This window comes from Lissotriton vulgaris, chromosome 1_1 (assembly GCF_964263255.1).
Source record: "Lissotriton vulgaris chromosome 1_1, aLisVul1.2, whole genome shotgun sequence".
Classification (NCBI taxonomy): Eukaryota; Metazoa; Chordata; class Amphibia; order Caudata; family Salamandridae; genus Lissotriton; species Lissotriton vulgaris.
The window spans coordinates 1,031,844,632-1,031,866,361 of record NC_141685.1 but is presented as its reverse complement, the minus strand read 5'-3'; the positions used below and the strand labels follow the sequence as shown (position 1 = coordinate 1,031,866,361).

At 43.9% G+C, this 21,730-nt stretch overlaps 1 protein-coding gene across 3 annotated transcripts in view; it reads left to right on the top strand.

Moving 5' to 3' along the window:
• Positions 1-21,730, top strand: part of LOC147748463 (A.superbus venom factor 1-like) — a 1,277,467-nt gene that overhangs the window by 781,234 nt on the left and 474,503 nt on the right. For 2 of the 3 annotated variants that reach the window (XM_086962049.1, XM_086962065.1), the window contains 2 exons: positions 2,605-2,671; positions 6,538-6,624. In XM_086962049.1, coding sequence (XP_086818175.1) covers positions 2,605-2,671; positions 6,538-6,624 — 154 coding nt within the window. The remainder of the gene's footprint in view (positions 1-2,604; positions 2,672-6,537; positions 6,625-21,730) is intronic. The other variant, XM_086962056.1, reaches the window with a different exon arrangement.

Sequence of the window (21,730 nt, the reverse complement as noted above, 5' to 3'; positions counted from 1 at the left end):
CGAAAAAGGAATATATTTTACTTGCAGGACAGTTGTAAATTTTCCGGGAAAGTACATTAGCCTGGAATATTATAACATATGTTTAAAAAAAAATAATGTTCGAAAACAATAAAAAGCGTAATTTTTAGGTCATATGACCAAGCTTTTCATCATTAAAATAACAAAAGTAAAATGAACCAATGAAAAGTTTTATTAACAAGTCACATGACCTGTTATGCTTACGTTACGCGCTGCGCGCCGCGCCTCGGATCACTTCCGGGTGCGCTAACGCGGCGTGTCATATAACGCATTACGCGACAACGTAGGTCAAGAATATAGTCAAAATGTCTCCACCAACCAGCGTTCGGAACACAACCCCTTTCAGCAGTCCAAAAAGTTCTGTTAAATGACAACAGAGGGGACAGGCAACAAGAACCATCAGTCAAAGAGGGGAGGGCAAGTTCTTCTCTTCCGGGTCATGTTGGGGCGCTACCGGAACTGATCGAATTGGTAGTCTACAGTGTTTCTGGATGTTTCTGACTAAAGCTGGCGTCAGCATGAGAGCACTACCATCTCGTAGCTCCGTCGTGGCCATTCCACGAGCAATCATGGCAGCCGCTCCCCACCAGAAGCCTGCGGGAGTCGGAGGCCCCCAAGACTTTTGTAGAATCTTCACGGCTGAGGGGACGCTTTTCGAGAATGGAGCCCAAGCCCTATCAGGCAAGCGTCCGAGTTCAAAGGTGTCCCAGGGCCATTTTAGTGGACCAGGCCCAAAACCGAAGAGCCGGCCGCCATTTTGAGAGTCCTGTGGCAGCCGCCTATCGCTGCACTGCAAGAGCGGGAGCAACTCAACTACATGATGAGCGAGACGCTGTAGTCGCAAGAGCGGGCGGTAAACAGCTGAATGGCGGAAGAGGCACAGTGTAGCAAAAGCGGGCGGAATGGCAACTGAAACGGTAAAGGGGCGCCCCACTACAGCGTGTCTTCAGGTCAAACGGATTGTGGGACAAGGTCCAGAATTGAAGAGTCATCAAAAGGCAAAAAGTTCCGCCGGACCCCGGGAGCCGGCCGCCTATGTCGGGGGCGATCTCAGGCTACACCAGTGCTATAAGACTTGGGGAGGGTGTCGGAGCCAAGCGTCTTCTCCGAGTCCATGGCCATCACACCGCCCCTCATGTCACTGACCATGTCATGAATGATGTAATATGTGACATCATCAGCAGTGGATTGCGGGTGCGCGATATATAGTTAGCGCATCTAACTATATATGGAATTTCAATGGTTTTATGCGAGTAAAATAAGGTTTTGTAAATGCAAATCCCTAACTATATATGGCCTAAAACCAATGGTTTTTTCATTGAATTTTCAAGGTTTTGTAAATGCAAATTCCTAACTATATATCCACTATAACCTATGGTTTTTTCTGTGAATATATATATATATATATGTAGAGAGAGAGAGAGAGAGAGCAAGAGAGAGAGAGAGAGAGAGAGAGAGAGAGAGAGAGAGAGAATTTGGGCCTTTATTGCCTTTGAGGGACTCTGGTGACAATTACAAACCACAAGGCTGAAGCATTCACATTTTTACTATAACAAAATCCTCCAAACTCCAGAGCTTTGAATTAATTTCGCACCAGTTGAATGCAAGGTCAAACTACTGTTAAATCGTCATCATTCCCTGTTTGGTTTATCTATGAACATATAACTAGGACATATGTTATCCTATTACTCACTCAGATAATGCAACAGTAGGATCCATTCTGTCATTTTTGCTTTCATAAGTCATTGTCTCTTTAGAATAATACAGTTCTTCCTTTTCTCAAAGGTCAATCTCCTTTTCTACCCTCTTGAGAGCAATCGGTTGTAGAGATTACTCTGCAGGGTTAATGAAGTGCAGTGGGCACTCTGCAGGATAAAGGTGGACTCTGTTACCAGTTTGTATTGTTCATTTCTCTACAGGTAGTCAGATTTAACCCTGGGCATGGTTTGCGTAGTAGCTCCACGTGTAGCTACGCGAATGACACTTCCCACTTTGCACGCTACGCGTCGCTATGCAAACTGCGTAGTGCGGTAGGGAAATGCTGTTCACTATGATTGCGCAGTGTCGGATGCTTGTCCGCACTGTGCAATCATTGCATACAGCATCATGCACAGTGCAAGCAGTCAATTTCTGCCATTCGAGTAGATTTGTACTCGAGCAGCAGCTTTCTTGAGCGTACTGGTAGTTTCTCATCGCGAGCGGTCACGAGCATACGTGACCACTTGCAATGAGAAACCTTACCTCCCCGATTTGAGAATCTCGCAGGGTGGTTTATTTTCCACGCTCGCGATCGACAACTTGATGTTGCAGATTGCGAACGAGGAAAAGGTCTCGTTGGGATGTTGATTTTGCTCGCTCACAGTCTCCAACTTGACGTTGAGGACCGCGAGCGAGCAAAAAACTGCTCGCTACGCTATGCGTTTTTGCACTGTGCTACATGAGAATCGCCTAGCGCGTAGTTGCGCAAACAACGCACACTCCGCGAGCGTACCATAGTTTTCCACCAAGGCCTAGTCAGAGTACCTCCTTGCAGAGACACATGCCTATGTGGTGCTTTCATTATGTAACGTCTCTTCTTTCTTATAGCCAGAAGGAATGAAAATAACCAAAACAGTCAAAGTGGTGACCTTGGATCCAGCAAATAAAGGGAAAGGTGAGCATGCTGTATCAAGGAGCTGTGCAATGGTTCCTATTCTCACTCGAAAAATGCTGCAAGAGTCACAGTGGGCTGAAAAAACACCAGAAATGAAGACATTGACTGCTGAGTGAATTAGGATGGCATGTGTTCTTCCTCACACCAGGGCTGGGGGATCCTCGGTTAAGTGATTGAGTATTCAGTAGATAAAGATTAAATGATTTCTCACACCAAGATTGTCCTCTCTTTATATACAGGTGCTCAAGGGGAATTTAGATTTAACTACTCTCACCAGGATATATGAGTCTCATATAGGTATTAATTGAATGACGTTTAAAAGTGGACATACTGCAAAAAAACAGCTTCCAAGCTCTTTTTATTAATTTTATTTTTGTTGCATAGCAAACCCCATGGTGTGTGTATTGAAATGGGCTAGGGGGACACTGATTTGCTGTGTCTTCTTCCCTCTTCTAGTGATTTTGTGACAAAATGTGGTGCATTATATGGTGTGGTTGTGCAACCTCACCGTGGAAGTACATTAACCAATCCCTTTAGGACCAGTAGTGTTCATCTGTAAAACCTTCAGCTTAAACATGGGTAGCTGTAGCACTGAGCAGAGGATCAAGTGTTAAGCATTTAAACAGCATCAACATAATTGAAGAAGGAATTAGCACGCACTCAAGAAATCCAACTTCAATTTATAGAAAATATACTGTATTTTTATAAGAATGTAGACACTAGAATGAAAAAATTCCACTGGAGGATTCCAGAGATAAATATTTTACAAGCAATAATACATCAAACCAATTCCCCTCAACATCAAACAAGCCTTGGCAAAGTCAACAAATTGGACACAAAAACTTTTTCAAGGAAAACTTAGTTCAATGTGGTCGATTACAAGTACTTGGGGAGAGCAACTCCAGCAGAGAGCTTGTCAGGGGGACCAGCACGATTTTTAGGAACAATTACCTTCACAGGAGAAGCAGTCCTTCAGCAGTTTCAGACACTTTATCTGCGCTGCAACAGATTCCCATGGAGTGGTCCTGATGCAAGGGGTGAAGGATGCTGAAGCTGCTCTAAGGATGCTGTGAATACAATGCAATAAACGGGGGTCTTTCTACAGGGATTTCTTAGTCCATGAAGATGGTGAGGGGGTCATATTGCAGGGACAGCGGCCCACAAAGTCCTCTATGGTCTGTCGAAAGTCCAATTTTCACTGGACTGCCAGTCTGGGATTGTGGCGGTCATAGGCCAATCTTTCGTGGGTCGATAATTCATCTTCAGCGGATCCCAGCAATGCTCCGACAGCACTCCTGGGCTTAGCTAACTTGGATGCAACCCTTCGCATTGGGTATTTATCCTCTGTGCTGAACAGCAGTGGTTGTTGCGGCTTGAAGATTTGCGCTACCAATTTGCCTCAGCAGTTGTGTCTCTGTGCAGTGAACTGGAGGGCAGTCAGCAGGCCCTTGGAGTTCTCTTGGATTGACTGGGCTCACTGCATCAAGTTACACTAATTTAACTTGGGATACAAGTCGGGCTTAATGTAACAAGTCCCGCCTCTGTCATTTGGTTCACCCTGCCTCTAGGGCTCGGTAAGTCTACCAGACAGATGACTTTCACACATGTTATGGGGAGGTATTTGCTTTACCATTGCTTACAATGGCAAAGCCAGGCTAGCAGTGCAGAACTGCTCTAACACTCTGCAGTGTGGACTGGGGGTCTCGTTTTACTTGGGGAAACTCCAGTGTGTCACAATCAGTGCTGCAAACTGTAAGCCCTGGCTACTCCTCTAACGTACAAGTCCTGGGTATCAGGGTACTACTTACTAGGGACATACAGGTGACAGCCATTTTGAATTGGGTACAGTCAATTTGACATACACTTTAGTGTCAGGGCACTGGCACTGAGGTCTGGTTAGTAGGCCTCAACACACACCCAAAGCCCAAAAAGAGGCATTTCCTTACAGATGTCAATCACAGATCGGTCATTGGAAGGACTCACCTCTAGCAGCAGGACATGTAACAAAAGGGATGTGTGTGCGGGATATCTGCAGTGACCAGTGAAAAAAGGGAATTCACAGGTAGGCCTGTGTAGTGCTTAATTTGAGGCAATGGTTGCCAGTGGGGTCCAGCAGGACTCATTTTTGGAGAATGGTGCTTATTTTTTCTCATCAGATATTGACCTTGTGAAAAGAGAGGAGAAAACACCATAACTGGAAATAAGGAGTAAGAGAAAGACAAAGAACTATCGAAAAGTGAGAAACAAGTGACTGGCAAGAGTGAGAGGAAGGGCAAAGGAGTGCTGTTAGTGGATCAAAGAGGCCTGAGGTGAATTAAGGACTATGTAGCCTTGGTATTGGGGGCGCCGGAAAACAATTGCACTGGCCACGTGCTTCTGAGTAGAGCATTGGGTACTGCCACTTATTCTTTTACAGATTCAGTACTGGGCCTGTGGGTGTGTGGGCAGTACAAACTGATCTTAAAGTTACTGATAGGACTGTGTCCTCCCGAAAGTGCACTCATCTCCTGAAAGCTCATTGATCCTTAGGATTGTCTCAGGGAGACCTGATCTCCTTACAGGAGGACACTAAATGAGAATGCAGTGTGCAGAGACAATCACTGATCTATGACAAATCAATATGGCTGTGGTTGTTTGGAAAGATGTGCCTTTTTTGAAGACATGTTCTAGGCTTTGTCTGCCCTAAGGTCGATCAGGTAACACGTTCACAGATCAGAAGTCAAAGTGAAGGAAAATGGCACCACGTTTAGAAAAATTAAATTAATCAATTGGATATTGAAAAATAATATGGAGGTTAATTCAGGACTGCAACATAAATCTTGGACTATTGAAATATTTAATATGTATTTAAGATATATTCTGTTTAATCTATTGACTGCATGAAATCCATCATCACACAAGAAACCACCAGAGCAGGGTCAGTCTGGCCTGTATGGAAATCAGGCAGTGCCCCATAGGCTGTCCTGACAAGTCTATGTGTGGGTCGCTTCTTATTTGTTTATAGGCCTGATTTATGGTTTGCTGGGTTGGGTTTTACTGTTAATTTCCTTGATATTAAGATAGACATTGCCTGCAGCAAGCTCAAATCCATGCAGTCTTCTGTACTTCATAAAACACTTATACAGCATGTCTTCACAAGTCCAAAACTGCCATGATTTGCAAATAAGAGCCACTTTTTAGTCATCTATTTCCAGTGCTGGCCGCCACATACAAAAAGTGGAGAAGGGGCGCGGGTAGCGTGGGAAGGAGAACGAGGGAGGGGGAACCAGAATAATAATAAAAAAATATTAAAACGTACCTGCTGCTGGCTCAGCCTGTGCGGTGCCTTGGTTCTGGGACTTCCTTTTCCCAGCAGACACTGCAGACAAGTCACAGAGTCCCTTTCCAATCCCCGTGCTGAGGGGCATCACAGGGATTGGCCTGAGGCAGCTAGAAAGATGCTCTGCTCAGGTCAGGGAGTCTGTGGGGTTTCTTTAACCCTACTGTTCAATACAGCTTGATTAGAGAAACCTAAGTGTGCATGTGAGTTTTGGTCAGCCTAAGATGGCTGGCCAAACACACATGAGCACCTAGGGAGTGCACTAGCCCTTCTCCTCCCCCTCCAATGCCTCAGCCCCACCCTGCACATGCTGGCAGAGCCAGCGGTTTACAAATAAAACAGTACAGAAATATTGTTTTATTTTTTTGCTGCTGGCTCTGAGCCAGTGGGGCGCCGCTCCTGCGCTATTGCGGAGGAGCTGCCGCTGTCTATTTCATAGATGGGGGTCACTTTTATTCTGGTGTCAGGGCCTATTTTTTGTCCCAGTAAACCGCTCAACAAATGGAGTCAGCATCATGTAACTCTTTGCTCCTACTTTTGTCTTCAGATGGTGTCCAGGAAGAGAAGATTGAGGCTGTTGTTTTGAATGATATTATACCAAATAGTGAATATGAGACCATGGTCAGCATCCAAGGTAAGAGTGCCCATCAATAAAGCTGGGATGCACACATCCGAGGAGAGTCCAAAATGAGGGGAAAGTTGTTCACCTTATTTCCACTTTTTGAAAACTCTGCAGGGTCCCATAGCCCTACTGCAGGGAGGGCATAGGCTGGATAGTTTGGGAGGCACACTTCCTCTGACTGCCTTACAAGATGCTATGAGTCAGGACTTCAGGAAGAACCACAAATATGGTAGTGCCATGATGTGGTAGAGCAATGGGTGCAAGAATGGGGTACAATAGACATAGGGCCCAAAACTGCAAATGTTTTATACAGACGCTTGTTTGAAACAATGTGATGAAAACAACAGTTTCTATTTACTTACCTTTATAAAGGCCTACAAGTGCACCACAGAATTGTATTGCGTCACATGCGCGCTCATGCAGACTTCAGTAAAGGTGGACCATAGACTTGTTGACCTCTGATAAAAATCACAAATGTCACAACCAGGTAGAGATGAATGCACTATTAACACATCAGTGATTCCAAAAACAAGAGTTCATCAGGGACCATAATATTAATTGCACCAACATGAACAGGGTAGTCATGGTTCTCATGCTACATGAAGATGTCAATGCTTCGATACTAGAAACTAGACATACGCCTTTACCTGCTGCTTAAATCTCTCATGTGGTCCTCAGTACACTCACTATAGAATTACAGCTCCCACTTATTCATAGAATGTGTACATTTAAGCCGAGACTTATTATTATTTATTGCAGTGCAATGGAGAAAGACAACTTGCAGCGCAGCACTGCGTCAAATAAAGAGGGCAGGAATGTGCCATATCTATCAAGTTATGTCACATTCCTCCTTTCTTTCTGCGCTTGTGCACTAGTGATGGACAAGCATCAATGCAGGCACAGTTGTGCCATGGTCCATTGCAGGCAGTATTGTTTTTGTGCAGCAAAGGACACCTTCCTGCACAAATACAATCCTTAGAGGTGTTTTCCTTTTTCGAAGTATGCTGCAGTAACAACAATGAGAAATAAAGAGATTTCTCTTCTTTGCGCCTCGTTCAGAAAGGCATATGATTTTGATGCATTCCAAGGTTTACCAGTCTTGGCAAATCTGGGAATGCACCAAAAAGCATAGGTGGACGCAGGTGAACACCAACACTACACCCATAGAACGCCTTCCTGGTGCAAAGTAACAAATGGCAGCGAACTGCAGGTGGCCTTGTGTGGCTTGGTAAATGTGACTTAAAGATTATGTTGCACTTGCATGATGAAAGGACAACACAATCCTTTGGTAAATCTAGCCCTTAGTGTTAACTCCACAATATATGCCTTTTTTTTAAAGAGACTTGAGCACAGAGAACATGGGCATACTATAATAGTTACTGGAAGATAGGCATTACCAAGCCAAGGCTTTATTTATTGTTTTCTGGATTTATAGTGCAGACATAGCCGAGTGGTGCTACAGCACTTTACAGGTACAAATGTAATTCCAAAATTACAGTTAATTAGTAATTTTACAAACACAATAATTACAGAACATTTAAAACTACAGTAAAGGCTCTCATGACAATGTTATGAGAATAAACAAAACATGAAAATAAGTAAGGAATAAGCAAACCAATACAATTTGCATAATTTCTGTGGCTCATGTTTAGCACAGAAGATTTTCCTATCGAATTCGGACTTTAGTTGCGACCAGGTCCGGACTGGTAAGTCCGGGCACCAGGCAATCCCCCGCTAGGCTGGATGGGGTGGGGGCCGGTTTTGGGACAGGAGACCGGTTCTGTTGTTGGGGCTGATTTGGCCGTGACCGACCGACTGCTTGAGTCAGAGACAGTGACATCAAGCACAACCAGGCCCAGTCAGCGCTGGCTGGGCCTGGTTGTGCTTAATGTCCCTGTTTCTGACTCACGCAGTCGGTCCAATACAACCAAATCAAGCCCAGGCCTGCCCTGAGCACAACGATTCTCAATCTCACCGCATAATGCTCCCCTTTCTTCCTATTATTCCATCTCTTTCTGTCTTCCTCCTCACTTACTGAAAACCGTGACTTGAAGAAACGGTTCACAACTACTCTTTCCTTCTTTCATTTTGCCGCTTCCCTGTAAAATGGATTAATCAAAAAGAAAAACACTCTTACGGAAAATTCCCTTTTTCTGACATTTTTCTATTCCTAAGTGCACCCACGGGATGGAGAGAAATGAAAGGTTTTAAATATGAAAAATAAATACATAACTAATTAAACCAAGACAGAGTGGTTGCAAAGTGGCCAGATTAGTTTTATTCACATCCAAACTCATCAGCCTCCCTTTACAGACTTTGCTGTGAAGCGCTACTTTTGTTTTCTCGTCTTTCTTTGAACAGCATTGTTTTCCCCAGGTGGGGAAGTGCACCATTCCTGGATGTATTGCAATACCTGGTTGATGGGTGGATTGGAAAACAAAAATGTGTACCATGGCTCTGTGTTTATGGATGTGGTCTTTTCAAACCATACTGCTTACTTTTTGTAAGGATATAAGCAATGGACATTGAAACTGTTCCCTTCATGGGCCCTGCAGTCATGCCCTTAACTTTTCAGGTAAAGCCACTCGCTGATTTCTGAATAGTGAGTAAGAGATAGTTAAGGTATCCATGTTGTTTCTGCTTACATTTCACATGCTTTACTTACTCTTGCATTCCCTATGAGAGTTTGCTTTAACTTTTTTTTTTTTAGGAAGCATATTACTATCAAGTGCATAATTCGAATCAAGCCACATCCAAGTGTTTATAGCAGGCACAATTAAGGTGTAGCTGAAGGCAGTGCAAGTTTCTCTAAGTGGGGCAGTATGGTGTTCAGTGGGGGAGAGGATGTGGCACTATGGCCAGAGCAGTCAAATTTGGAACTGGGGAACCGGGTTCAGCCTTCATGACCAGTCCACCAGACAGTCTCCTGAGGGAGCATATTCCCATGCTAGACCTTAGTAGGCCCCACTAGACCTTAGAAGGCCTGATGTCTTAGCACAAGCAGGCGTACCCTAATGGTGTCAAATGTGAGTTAACCTTGAAGGCCTGTCCACCACAATCCATACTAAAGTTCATCTCCAGTCTTGAGGGCAGGTCTACGAAGAAGCACACCCTAGAGCAACAGTGATACAGTCACTGCGACTCTGTCACTGAGGTCACATGAACCTTGAGCAGGTTAAGGCGGTGCGAACGGTGTGACCGCACTGGGTACCCTATTTCGGGTGGGTGCGTAGTGTTGCAAGTATATTATGGGTTAAAAAAACTTGCAGCCTCCTTCCTGGCCTCCAGCAATTTTAAGCAACAAAAAATTTTTTATGATAACTTCGGTGATTAATGTTCTTCCTATAGAGAGATCGGAGTTTTGTCTAGTGGAAGGTTTGACTCCTGGAAAGGTAGCACAGAGGGTTAATGTGCCTGCTGCAAAGAACATGTACCATGCAGATCATAAAGTGCACATAATATTAACTAGGTTAGTAGGTTACTGATTTTTCAGAGCGATCCTTTTGTTACTTGCAGTTTATAAGTTAAAATCCTAACATAGAACAGTGAGCTATTAAACTATACTGCCTGCTAGTATGGTTGTCATGTGGCTTCTACACTTTGTAGTCCTTTGTCTTATGTAACATTTCCTATACAGTGATTTACACACATATAAATGATTGTATCTGTGTAATGTGTGTGATGTAAAGTGCTCTGACACTGTACACTGGGAGTGGCGCTGTAAATCAAATGAAATGCATCTAAGAAAGAGTGGGATTATGGACACTTGAGGGCGACTGTTAAAGTGTGGTAGTGAGGGAGTCCGAGGCGTAGGTGATCATTGGGGGCACAAGCAAACATTGCTGCACAGGGCGCCACCAGCACTAAAGCCGGCCCTGCCTTCGTGGCCATTCCACCTCACCCATTGGTGCCTCCATTGGCCTTGTTTCAGCAGTAGTAGCTGCAACTCACCAAGGATCGGCAATGCAGGATTTGCACACACACCAAACTCAGGCCCCCATTAGGATGGCGGGCGGACTTTGCCCGCCCGCCATCCTCGTGCAAATGGCCATTATGATGCGCCCGCCACACTGGCGTGCGCATCATGGATTCATAACATTGCGGCGGGCGGTGTCCACACCGGGGCCCGCCAGAATGTTATGAATGCATGGTATGCATTTGCATACACAAAGCGGCAGGCACCACAAGGTGCCTGCCGCATTGTGTATGCAAATGTAGGGGGGTACCACAGGTACCCCCCATGTGCACCCCCCCACCGCGCCTTCAGCATGGAGGCCCGCAGGGAGCCCCCAAAGTAAAGATCGCCTGCCTTTCCGTAGCGGCATTGCCGCCACAGAAAGGCATCTCCCAAAGCCCATCCTGAAATGCCTGGCGGTGTCTGATAGACACCGCCACCATATAAACCCTTTTCCGCCGCAGCACAAGGCGACCGGGCGGAAAAGTGGCGGACGGTGTTTCCGCTCGCCGCGGTCCCCCCCGCCATAGTAATATGGCGGGGGGGAATGGGGGGGGGAATGGGTGGCGGGCGGACAAGGATGTCGGGCGGATCGCCACCGACCGCATGACAGTGGCGATCTGCCCGACATCCTAATAGGCCCCTAAGTTTGCAAACTTCACAGTCTCTCTACTTCATGCACAAACACTTTTAACATGTGCTGCCTGTTCTGAAGCCAATGGAAGTATGCAGCAATGGGGGACAAAATGATGCTGCAGTGTTGACTAAATTATGCAACAAAAAAGAGGCTGCAGCGAAATGCAATATATTTTCTTATAGATTCTGCCTCTTTAGTACCAGTATAACATACAAATGCAGCAGTGAGAAAGGTGATCAGTTAACCTTTGCAAAGGGCTTTCCACTGTGCAGCAACTCAAGTCACGTTTTTTAGTAACTTTTTATCTGTTTGCTCTACAAAAATGATTAGTTAAAACTGTAAGATTATGCAGTGGATGATGTATTATATGCCAAATATTGCAGAGCCATAATTATATAGAAAACATTTGCAAACTAAGTTATTTTGCCATTCATGTTTGAACTGGTCTTGTGGAAGAAGGGAGGAGAAGTGCTAATGAGAGTAACTGCATGGCTTGGAGACAAATGGCTTATGATTCCACTTTTAAGCGTATTTAGGACATTGTGTGATTGGAAATATATCCCACTTTGTGAATGTATTTAAATGCCAATAACTCCTATTAAACTTTAAATAATCAAGTGAATCCACTGGTTGAATTAAATAACACAATAAGCTGTAACTGGTCGGTGAAATACCAAACAAATACTAAAAATTGGGATGTTTGGCACATTCTGGCCACACCTCTAACCCCACCCACTGATCGAATCTTTGGGTCTGCTCCACCCTCAGAGTCTCTGCCCACAGTTTCCCTACTTTTTTTCCTCCACTTCGACCACTGAGTATAGCATTTATGCCGCGCCAAGCCATGCTGGAGGCGATGAGACTGGCAAAGGCATCCGGTTGAGACAAACAGCGTCATTATTGTGGCTTGCCGTGTTTTGTTATGCTGGCTTTGTTATACACAAGCATGGCCCTACCTTCAGAGCATAATGAAAGGACTGCTTGGCAAAGAGGTGTTCAGTTATAAAGCGATGTGCGTCGCATCAATATATTCAATGTATGCAAAATTTCACGCATATTCATGAATCCCAAAAAAGCTTTTGTATATGTTTTCATTTATTTTAATTATTTGCATAGCGCTGGCATGATGCCTATATGTCTCTATGCAGCCATGGGCCCAGCGCAGGCCCTTGCAGTGGTATCGTTCCATCTTTAAGGGCCCCCAGGTCAGCCACCATACTGAGAATGTGTGTGAGGGATGAGAGTTTCAGTGGCCCCTCAGCTCATTTTGCTGGGGGAGGGGGGTTTGCGTCATACCACTACCTGCAACTAGGTCTGTGTGATGAGTATCTATAGTGCTACCAAGAACCACGTGATGCCTCCTGGGCACTTGGCTAGTGAGGAGATTAGGTCCTGGGGTATAAGGGAGTGTTGAGTGAGTGAGATAACATCCCTCCTTTTTTAGCAGGTCAGTGTGTGACTAGAGATTTGCGATTTACTACCTCAGTTGTTTTTACAACAACTAATCTTGCCCTGTTTCGCAGTTTGTGTGCTGATACTTGTAGCCTGCGTTCATAGGAGTAAAATCTAAACTACACAAGCAGCTTGTGTTCTTCTTGTCTATTTGATATTGCATTCTGGTAGCTGCAGTAAAAAAGAAAATCAAAATAACAATGCGCTTCGTTTTATATCATGCATATACAGCAAATTTTGCATTCTGGGACTTGGAGTCCTGCGTTTGTAAAATGAAAATAACATGTACAGTGTGTGTTATGCTATAATAGACCTAGGATGCATTTTGATACTTGTAGTCCTTCATTTGTAAAATGAAAACCAGACGAACGTGTACTCGGTGTGTACTATATAATACACGTAGGAGGAATATTGCATTCTGGTACTTGTACTTCTGCATTTATAAAATGAAAATCAAAGCAACATGTACAGTTTGTATTTTTGTAGCATATCGGTGCTTGATAGATTTTACTTACAGAACCAGAATGAAACTCAAAAATACATGAAATTTTTATATCATACCTTCTCATGGGATATTGCTTTATGGAACTTGAATTCCTGCGTTTATAAAATGAAAATCAAAACTGCATGTACAGTGCGCATTGTTGTATATAGGACTTCTGCAAGGCAGAGTGCATTCTGGTACTTGCAGTCCTGTATTTATTTTTATATTGGTGTTCTGTTATGGTATTTTAAAGCGAAGCATTTATAATGAGAATTAAAGCTACAGATGACGCTTGTTTTGTGTCCTCCCACGTCTGTGTGTGGAAAGCTGTTTTTCTTCATATGTTTAGCACTGACAGGGTGCTGGCCATGATTGACTTGTATGTAGTCTGTGCAGATTGGGAGCTGGGGGTTATGGGCATCTCAGGGGTTTAACAAGGGGGTTAGGCATAACAGGCACCCTGCATGCCCCACGATGAAGAGACAGTGGCATAGTGTTTGCGTGCACACTCTGCCAGGCCAGCAAACCTTGTGTCACGAAGATGCTTGGAGTGGGTGCTGCGAGAGGTGTACCCTCATGTTAAGGGGTACTCACACATGCAAGGGCAGTCTGGTGTGTGTACCACCATGGGATGCCGGCTGGTTTAGGGGCACACCGCTGCTGGAGGGGGATGGAAAAGAAATTTGGTGGCACAAGGAAAAGCCACTTGGTAACTGGCATCATGTCAGCAGTACCCTGTAGACCCAAGTATGTGGGCACACATACAGAGACTAGGTGTAGTGAGTGGTAGCTAATGAGGAGGCCAAAACACTGTGTCTTCATTTTTCTCACCACTGGTAGATGAAATTGTGATTTGCTTTGAAAAACAGACTGTAAAATGACTCCTGACCAGCGTGTGATGCTTTCACCCCATCGTGACCTTTTAGCCTCAGCACTTTCCATGAGAATCTAGATCCAGGCCCATAACTGGAAAAACAAAACTACATGTCCCAGAATGCAAGGTAATGTCTGGGGAACAAGAGTAGCACCTATTGTCATGGCATGTGGTCTTCTGGCAGCACTGCACCCCTGCAGCGACCACAAGCAGCCAGCCCAGAAGAGACCATGGCACAAAGATGACGTCTTTAATTATTCTCTGGCTCAAGGGCATTGTGATGGAATCTTCCATTATGCCTATGAACTGGCTCCGTTGTACATAGATGACGTGTTAAATTATTGGAATTGCCACATTCGTTGCAGACATGGTAATGTCATCAGTACGGTTTAGGAGAGAAAATGTGTTGAAAAATGCTTTGTTTTGGCCTTTCTGTCTCCAAACTTTTCTTGGGGGGACAACCCCCCCCCCCCAACTCCCCCTAGTAGTGGATGCTCACTGCTCTTGCTCGCTACATACCATGTGGCGGCTGGTCTCACTTTTACTTTGTTCTCTCTGATTCACTACTTGTCTATTTTTGGTGCTCTCTGAAAGAATGTCTATGGGTACAAATGACTGGGTGGGTAACCTGGAGCTCTTTAAGGTCATAATCTATTATTTACTGTGCTTTGAAAGTTGATACAATTGAATATGTAATGAAAAATGTGCTGTAAAATTCACCATTTTGGTCTGTCCATTTCCAAACTTTTATTAGGGGGACCACCCCTAAAACCCCCCTAGTAGCGGTAGGGCGCTGCTTGCTGAACTCACTCACTACGCGCCGGACAGGGGCTGGTCTGGCAAAATTTGCCAGGGCTGCTTTCAGTTCCCAGTCCCCTGGTTGCAACAAAAAAGGAAGCTACAGAGGATATCACAGGTACCATAGAAGAAGAGAGAAGGAACACCTTAAAAGAATAAAGAAAACAGTAATCATGAGGTTAGCAGAAAAAAAGAGAGAAAGAATCTGTTGATAGAAAGAAAATAGCAAAATGATGTCAATTGAGAAATGCATTGGGCGTTGCGTCATTCTTCGAGTTCATACAGCCCCAAGCTGTCATGGGCCCGTGCTGTTTTTCATCCGTGGAAGGGGAGGTGGAGGTAGGTGGGCGCCAGTCTGCCATAGCCTGATAGCCTATGTCCCAGGCCTCAGCATATGAATGTGTGTGTCCTGGCACCCGCCTTTGCTGTTCAGAGTTAAAGGTAGTGTGTTGGGAAGACCGTTAAATTCCCTAACTGGAGAACATTCTAGCTCCCTTGTGATACTGCAGAGTAAACAAGGGAGGGAGCCAGGCAGTGCTCCTCTCCTGCCCATTGCACCTCCTCCTGTCCACTACAGTGTGGTGGTTTCAATGGTGTAATGTTAACAGGCATGATAAACTCACATAGCGCTAGGTCCATGCAAGATGGAGCAGGGTCGTAAGAGGGAGGCAGGCCGGAAGTGAGAGCAGAAGTCAGGGGTAGGAGACGGGCATCAAGACAGTGGAGAATAGCAGGTTGAAGGGAGAAGCAGAAAAACGAGGAACATCCAGAAATAAAAAGGCAATAACCGCTTCAACGCTGGCAAATGTCCCCACTGTGCGGGCAAATTCCACATGTGCGCGGAACGGACAGACCCCGGCCATCCTCTGCACATGCCCACCGTGAGGTCAGACGGCCGTGGGCCATCCGACGCATGGAAGAGGTTAACCCTCATCTATTGTGCCTGTCTTCCTTAATGACCCAACAACTGGTGACAAGGGTGGTCGACAGCCATGTCCCTCCCACGCTTACAGTGCTGCCGCCTGCAGTTCCCACCTGCTGAGTGCCGCCTTCACGCCCTTAGTGCTTTCGGCCCGGCAGCATCTGTAGTGTAGTTCCTAGTTTCCCACTAGGCCCTGCGCATTGGAATAACATAAACAGTAGTATCGACGTAGAAGTGCGGATCTTCCAGGCCTCTACTGACTATGCTAAACTTAATTGGGTTTGTTACCAACTGGCTCAGAGGTCACTGGAAACTTTCTTCTCTGCATAGGAAGTGATCAGCTTCCCTGGCACAGACAAGAAGGGATTCAGCTTTCCAACAACCGTGCAACATGACAACTTTGCTCCTCAGATTAAGAGTCAATCTCTAGGGTCGTGTGAAACAATAGACAGTTATTTTACTCAGTCAGGTTAGTGCAGTTTACGTTCACGATATGTAGAGAATAGAGAGACGGGCGTTTGTCAATAAAGGGTTAACATTTATTGAACAGTCTTTCTTCTCGTACAAGAGAAATGTATTGCCACAATTGCAAGACTTGTTATGATAAAAAGTACGTACAGTAAGATAAGTATTGCAAGATAATACTGTAAAAGCATTGATATGGTTTCTTAGCCATACAATGGTTTAAAAGTAATAAAACATATATACAGTCATATATACATTAGGCTAAAATACTCAACTGGTGCTTCTAACTACGCCTACCCCAGTGTACCTGACCTAAGCCTAATACTTGGAAGGGGAGTAAGTAAGTAGCTCTAAGTTAAGTTGGTTTTGCCAAGGTTTGCTTCAAGAATTCTCACTAAGGGTTTAGTCAACACCATACCTCTGAATAGAATGATGGAGGTCTGGTATCTCCTTCAGGGGGAACTCGGTATCCCAGTCACCCGCGCGGGCAGACTAGAAACGCTGGAGCTGGATTTCTCTGCAGGAGAAAGGCAGCGTCTCTCTTCAGCGCGTCGAGGAGGAGGAGGGGGGACAGCGTCCGTGGGTAGCTGGCATCTGCTGGGCTTCTTCGCAGAGGGACGGCTGTTCAGCTCCTAAGCTCACCACACCATCGTTCGCGCTTTAGTATCAGTAGCTTCACCAACAGTAACGGGGCAGCAGCAGCATCAGCGTACTGCATACAGCATACAACAGCAATGGGACACCAGCAATTGCTTAAGGCAACGTTGGTAATATTTATACCTGACAGGTGCCTGGTTTGACGTAAGTTTGCTGGACATAAGACGTCAATTAAAGATGTCACTAGGAAGTGATAGCTATCAGTTGCTCATTAGAGTTCCATTACTAATCAAAACACAGCAAGCGGGGATTTCCAGGTTTGCTGAGTTTTTATCTTGTTGAAGAACTCGGAGTGTTAATCTAGGAATATCAGATAGTGACTTCTGCTCTGTCATTGCACTAATTGGTTGCAAAGGAAGTGGCAGAGAACTATTCTGGAATGTGGCACTGTTCGTGTGAGGCCAGAGATGACTTTCTGAATATCGCACTTGAACGGTTATGCCAATATAGGGAATAAATGGATTTATAGTCGAATAGGGGCATAAGGTCACAGTATCGATCAGGAACCTAGATAAACACGCAACACCCACTCCACGGGTTCATGTCCATCAAATTACTAAAACTAGAGCAATAGGATGCATGTGTAACATTGCCCACCCCAAAATACATAAATGCATTCGAAATAGGCGTATTTTGTAATACGTGAAATTTAGGTACTGTACGTTTTTGAAGTATAGAAATCATGAAAAAATTATTGCATATGAAATCAATGAACGATTATGCAAAAAGAATTACACATGAAATATCTCTGAAACAGAAGAAGGGCGAGATAAATCATCACATATAAATGCATTGCAATAACATGTGCTAGAGGCCGATATAAAGTTGTTATGTCTCTAGATGTGTTTAGAAATAGAAGTTTGAAGCCTCTGTTCTCTAAGAATAGTTTTTACCTTAAGCAAAGAATTGTTCGTGCCAAAAAAAAATCAATTTTAAAAAGTGTTCAATTCAAAAAAAAATTAATGCTTGAACGGGGAAATTAGAGTTCCAACGCTTTAGCAGTTTTTGTTGATCAAAACTGAAGGCCGAATTCAGAGTTCATGGGAACGCTGTGTGTCGGAAAGCTTCTCCAAAGTTATTGTTTCTGTTCGGGTGAGAACAACCTATCAGACAGGCTCTCAAAGAATTGGTCTACAAAATCAGGTGACAGTTCAACCAAATTCGATAGTGCTGTAACTTGGCAGGTGTGAGAATGATTGCTGTCATCATAGTCGGGATCAGCAATGCTCACAGAAGGTCGTACCTGGGAGATGCTGCTTTTGTCACTCGCTCCACTGTTACCACCTAGTCGTAGTACAGGAGTCTCAACGAATGCCGTCATCAGGATTGGTAGCCGCTGGGGACAACACAATGCGTGAGCCGTTATTGGACTGAGCAAAGTATCGACGTCCATTGGTACTGCTGATGGAAGTGAAAGACAGATGTCCAACACGCACTCATCTCCGCATAGCATACATCGAAGTACCGGTAAGATATAGTTGTGCCATATAGGTCTGAATGAAAGGAACCAGGTCATGTTTAGATCTCTCAGCCTGGCCAATCCAAGGATGTTAGTTATCCTGTCCCTGTAGCGCATTGCTAGGATTGTCTCCTCCATTCCCATGGGAGCTATGTCTGAGCTTTGGCTTGCCATAACGAAGCAGGACGGACAAAAATAAAATCCCTGCTACAAGTCCCAAAAATAAGGGTATGCCGCCAACAACAGAGTGTACAAAATTAGGAACGATTCCCAAAATTGCTTGAAAAGGTGTTAGCAGTCCCGTAAAAATCGTCTTAAATATGCCTGGGATGCCTGTGGCACTAGACATGTTAAGGAGTTGGCTAAGCATTTCTACGAAATGCACGGGGCAATTTGTTGATTAAAGTTCATGAACTTCAGTAGCTGTCCTTGCAACTAGAAGATCATACGTCTCTTTTGATGACGTTATGGGCACTGTTGTCTGCAAAAGCACAGACTTCATTTTGCTTAAAGTATCAATTCGTATAGAATAGAGATTCAGACGAGGCCAGATAGGAGTCACTGTGTCTGCAGGCCCACTCGGGAACAATGCCTGCATACAGCATTTGACCATGGATGTTACACTTACTAGATAACTTTTCCCTGGCACTAGGCCACAACATCTGTGATCCGTTCTAAGAATGTAACTCCCGTTTGCGAGTTGCATAAAGAAGGGCTCTATCTGAGTTTCAGGTGTGACAAGCTGGTGGCATGAAAGGTTGTTAGAATTTCAATCACATGCTCCGTGTAAATTAATACCCTGACACAAAAGTATACCGCTTAGTGAATGTTTACAATTTTCACCACTAAGAAATACATTTTTGTCGCTGTCACTATAGCAAGAATGTGTGTATGGTAATTTCCATTCAGATTTTACATATCCTTTACCCAATCGTTCATACTGGCCAGTAGGTATGTATTCAAGGCACTTTTTAAATCGGAAAGTTGTTATCGGAATAGTGATAATTACGTGTATTATCCATTCAATGACAGGACTCTCTGACATTGTCAATGATAATCTCTCAAGTTTTTCGATGCTCAGGATTGTATAGTCTGCTCCTTTCTGTGCCAAACTGATCTGTTTATCAGTAAGGTTAAAAATGGAAAATAATGACGTTGTGTTGATTAAACGCCAAGGCACATAGCCTGAACGAAGATTTTGCAGCGTCCAGCCCAATTGTATAATAGAACGTAATTGAGATTGGCCATGTTGTAACATTAGCAAGTCTCTATCTATCACATCAAAGGCAGAGGATACAATATTGTCCAACGAATATATTCTGGAGGACAGAGTCATTAACCCATTGTCCACTACAGAAAGTGATTTCTCCAAATTAATACGATCAATTTCTCGTATTTTTTCAGCTGTTTCAACTTGTTTGACTTTCCAAGCCTCATTGTAAGCAGCATAGATACTGGTCGCTATGAAACGCTTTTGACGCTGTTTGCGTGGTCCAAGAATGAAATCGCGCAAATCAGCACCATTTTTTAGTAAAGACAAGTGTTGCTTAATTTCAGCCAGTGTGGATGATGTTAGCCATTCAAGGCAGAGTTTCCCTACACTGTATGTCGTTATTATCCCTGGATGTTGTCTCTGGGAGTATCTCGGGTCTAGTCTGGTCATTTTTAACCCCTGTATTTTATTCAGGAATCTATCTTGACAGTTGTTTGTGTCAGTAGGCCAGATTAACCACTTTTTCCAATCAGGATGTGTTCTGTTAAAATGTAAAATTTGTGACACGTCTAACTCAATATCTGTAGTTGTATTTTCAGGTATTGGCTTTGGAATAGACGGTGTTTTAAGGTCTTTGATCTTAGCTAGGCCAAGACAGGATGTTTGGTGTATTGTGTCATTTAAAAACATCATTTGTTCTGGTATCATGCAGGTTCTAAATAGTGCTTCAAGGCCTTGTACCTGCCAATCTTTTGTACCCCAAATGGTTTTCGTTTCAATGTTATTTTTCCAATAATCAAAACCAAATGTCATCATTTTTTCATAAAATGCTTCTGAATATATCAATTTAGAATTAGTCAGCATTGTTTTCATTCCTGTTTAATCTAACAGTTTGTAATAAAACGTTTCTGCATCACTGGTGTTAAACCCTGAGAAGTACTTGAATTTCTCAAAAAATGCTTTAGAACTGCTTTTAGGTGGTGTAGCACAATGTTCCCATTGATTATACATAAAAACATTTCTAGGCTGTGCAGATTTATGCAAGTAATGATCACCATAATGTGTGTAGCAGAATAACTGCTCATAACTAGATGAACCTTGTAAATAATCATGATCTGTGAATCTAGCTGACATTACTAAATCAGACATCATGTCATTAATACTGTTAAAGTCCCAATCATCAGAGAATGTACTAGGTTTTACAAAGTCACTTAGGGAAACCTTCAGTTGATGAGGATACTTCAGGATTTCGACCGGACCATAGATCTCATAGTCTGTTTTCTCCCATACTACCCCACCAGGTATTGGAATTGCTGTGACATTTACTGTTGACAGTTCTCTCTTCTTCACGTGGGATGATCTGTGTGGTTTCAGGACTAGGTTGATGTTCTGACTTGCTGTGTCCATTCAATTGTAATAAACTTCCCTAAAATTAAAACTAAAATTAGGCATAGTAGGAGTATGAATACCCCTGAAATAATCCAATGCTCAATCAACGGTGAATCCAGATATAATTCTTTGATTTGTTGAAGGAGTCCTGTTGTATTTTCTTTAGAATACTTTTTTGTTTCTGGCATCACTTCGGGGTCGTTTTGATCTTCAGAGAAGTTGTCGAAGTTGATGAAATAACCAGAGGCAGTTCTGTCAATTGATGGGATTGTTCTTTCAATCTGTATTTCGGTAACACTTTCTGATGCCACATTATTGTAGACTGGTGTTTCTTGACGAACTGTTTCAATCTGCGTCCCAAGAGGCACGAGTTCCATGGCATTATTGCATAGTCCTTCTCTGTGCACTGCAGGCTGATCGAATGTGATTAGTCTTTCAGTTTGAACCTCTTGGATTGTTGCAAGTTTGGGTATTCTGTTGTTTTTTGGGAGTCCACTGGGCCTACTGTTGATTATAGGCCACATGCTTGTGGTTTTACCAGGTCGATAGACACGACTCTGTTCTCCTTTTTACCAGCAAGGGGCGGTAGTACTACTGATCTTGTTCCGGTGACTGCCAAGACAGGTACTGCTTTTCTGTAAGAAGGCCCAAATTCCTTCTTCACCGCGATTTTTTCTCTGACTAGATCCCCAATCTTTGGAATCCAGACAGGCCTTGCTGGGGCTGTTGCTTGTGGTGCCTCGTCAGTGGTAGATGGCTGTTGCTTTAACTTTATGTTGCTTAAGGATTTTCTTGTTTCATTCAGTTCCTGTA